The sequence below is a fragment of the Aptenodytes forsteri genome, unplaced genomic scaffold (assembly GCF_000699145.1).
Source record: "Aptenodytes forsteri isolate BGI_AS27 unplaced genomic scaffold, ASM69914v1 Scaffold632, whole genome shotgun sequence".
NCBI classification, from domain to species: domain Eukaryota; kingdom Metazoa; phylum Chordata; class Aves; order Sphenisciformes; family Spheniscidae; genus Aptenodytes; species Aptenodytes forsteri.
In genome coordinates, this window is record NW_008796059.1 from 8,480 (window position 1) to 10,128 (window position 1,649).

At 65.1% G+C, this 1,649-nt stretch overlaps 1 protein-coding gene across 1 annotated transcript in view; it reads right to left on the minus strand.

The window, feature by feature from the left end:
- LOC103904804 (alpha-actinin-4) overlaps window positions 1-1,649 on the minus strand; it is a 13,240-nt gene that overhangs the window by 1,938 nt on the left and 9,653 nt on the right. Inside the window, exons 11-15 of the mRNA XM_019473937.1 lie at window positions 1,461-1,571; window positions 1,200-1,340; window positions 793-975; window positions 419-492; window positions 291-348 (exon numbers count right to left, since the gene is read on the minus strand). Of these exons, the coding sequence (XP_019329482.1) occupies window positions 291-348; window positions 419-492; window positions 793-975; window positions 1,200-1,340; window positions 1,461-1,571 (567 nt within the window). The remainder of the gene's footprint in view (window positions 1-290; window positions 349-418; window positions 493-792; window positions 976-1,199; window positions 1,341-1,460; window positions 1,572-1,649) is intronic.

Here is a 1,649-nt window from a genome sequence, read left to right on the forward strand (position 1 = left end):
GCCGCCCGCCCGTGGCTGACGCGAGGCGCTGACGGGTGCTAGGAAGCACCAGCACGAGCCCCGGGCCGCACCGGGCTGATTTTATCAACGGATTCATGGCTTTCCGTTCCTTTCTGGAGCCGGGGCAACGCAGACGCAGGGCAGCTCTCACTCCAAAGAGAGGTCCCAGGGCTGCGGCTCTGCCTTCCCCAGCCCTCTGGACGGCAGATGGCACTCCCGCTCCGGTGGAGCCCGCCGGCCGCCGGGATAACCACCGCCAGCCGCCCCTCGGGCGCCGACCGAGCCCTCACCTCCATCTTGGTCTGGATCCAGGGCCCCACGATGTTGGCCTGGCTGGGGGACCGCCGGCTGCTTGCTCTGCTCGTCGAGCAGGGCATGGTCCCTCTTCGGCACCAGCTGCTGGCGAGGAGAACGGGACGGTGCGGTGCTGGAAGACTGCTTGCTCTGCTCGTCGAGCAAGGCATGGTCCCTCTTCGGCACCAGCTGCTGGACCTGCGAGGAGAACGGGACGGTGCTGGAAGACCCACGGGCGCACGTGGCAGCCGGGGACAAACCTTTGCCAGGGCTGTGGGGACCGAGGTATTTGGGAAAGGCGGCTGCGGAAAGGCACGGCCGTGAAACCCACGGCGCTCCAGGCACAACGGGAAGGAGCTTGTGGAGCAGCCGGCTGCGGAGGGAGCAGGAGCTACAGCCCCACAGAGGAACCCTTCGCGATTATCCGCTGGCACGCTAACAGACGGCCTCGCGGGCGCTTGGGCTACGCGTGGTGCGGACGCTGGAGGAGGCACTTACCCGTTCCCACTTGGAGTTGATGATCTGCGGGGTGACGGAGGTGTAGGGGTTGTTCCCAGAGAGCTTGATGCTGTTCAAGTCCGCGATCCGCTGTGCTTCCCTCTGGATGCCCAGGATGGCCTCGCGCTCCTTGTCGGCGTCGGGCAGGGTGGACTTGAACTGGTCGTGAGCAGCGATGAGTCCCTGCAAGGGGCCGGGTTAGAGCCGGGGGCCAGGTTTGGGGAGCTGCTTTGAGAGCGGTTTGATACCAGCTCATCCTTCCCCCCAGGAGAAGCTCCCTGGATCTTGCAGAGCCCAGAGCTGGCATGAAAAATGGCCGAGAAGCCATCTCAAAACAGGAGACAAGCGTCTCTGCAGAAAGCTGAAGGCTACAGAGCCTTCGCACCTCTCCTCCCGCGGCCTCCTACCTCGATCTCCTCGATGGTGTGGACGATGAACATGTCCTGAAGGTCTTCCATGGCGCTCTCCATCCAGTTGTTGAAGGGGGCCGCCCTCTTCGCGTACTCCAGGTGCAGCTCGTCGATCGTTTCCAGCTGCTTCTCCGTTTTCTGCACGTGGCCGGGAGCGAGTTAGGAGCGGAGGAACCCACCCCCCCACGGCGGCCCTGTCCCCCCCCCCCCCCCCCCGGGCGGGGGGCCGGAGCCAGCAAGGAGACGGGCTGCGCTTACCTCGAGAGCCTCTCTCCTGCTGTGGGTCAAGGAACCCAGAACATCCCACTGGTCGCAGATCTTCTGGCACCGAGCGTTCACGCTGGGCGAGTCGTAGTAATCCAGCTCGCTTTAGCAGGGGGAAGAAACGCAGCGGGGTGAGGATACGGGGGGCACAGAGGTGGGGGCTGGAAGGGACCAAGAGAGCCG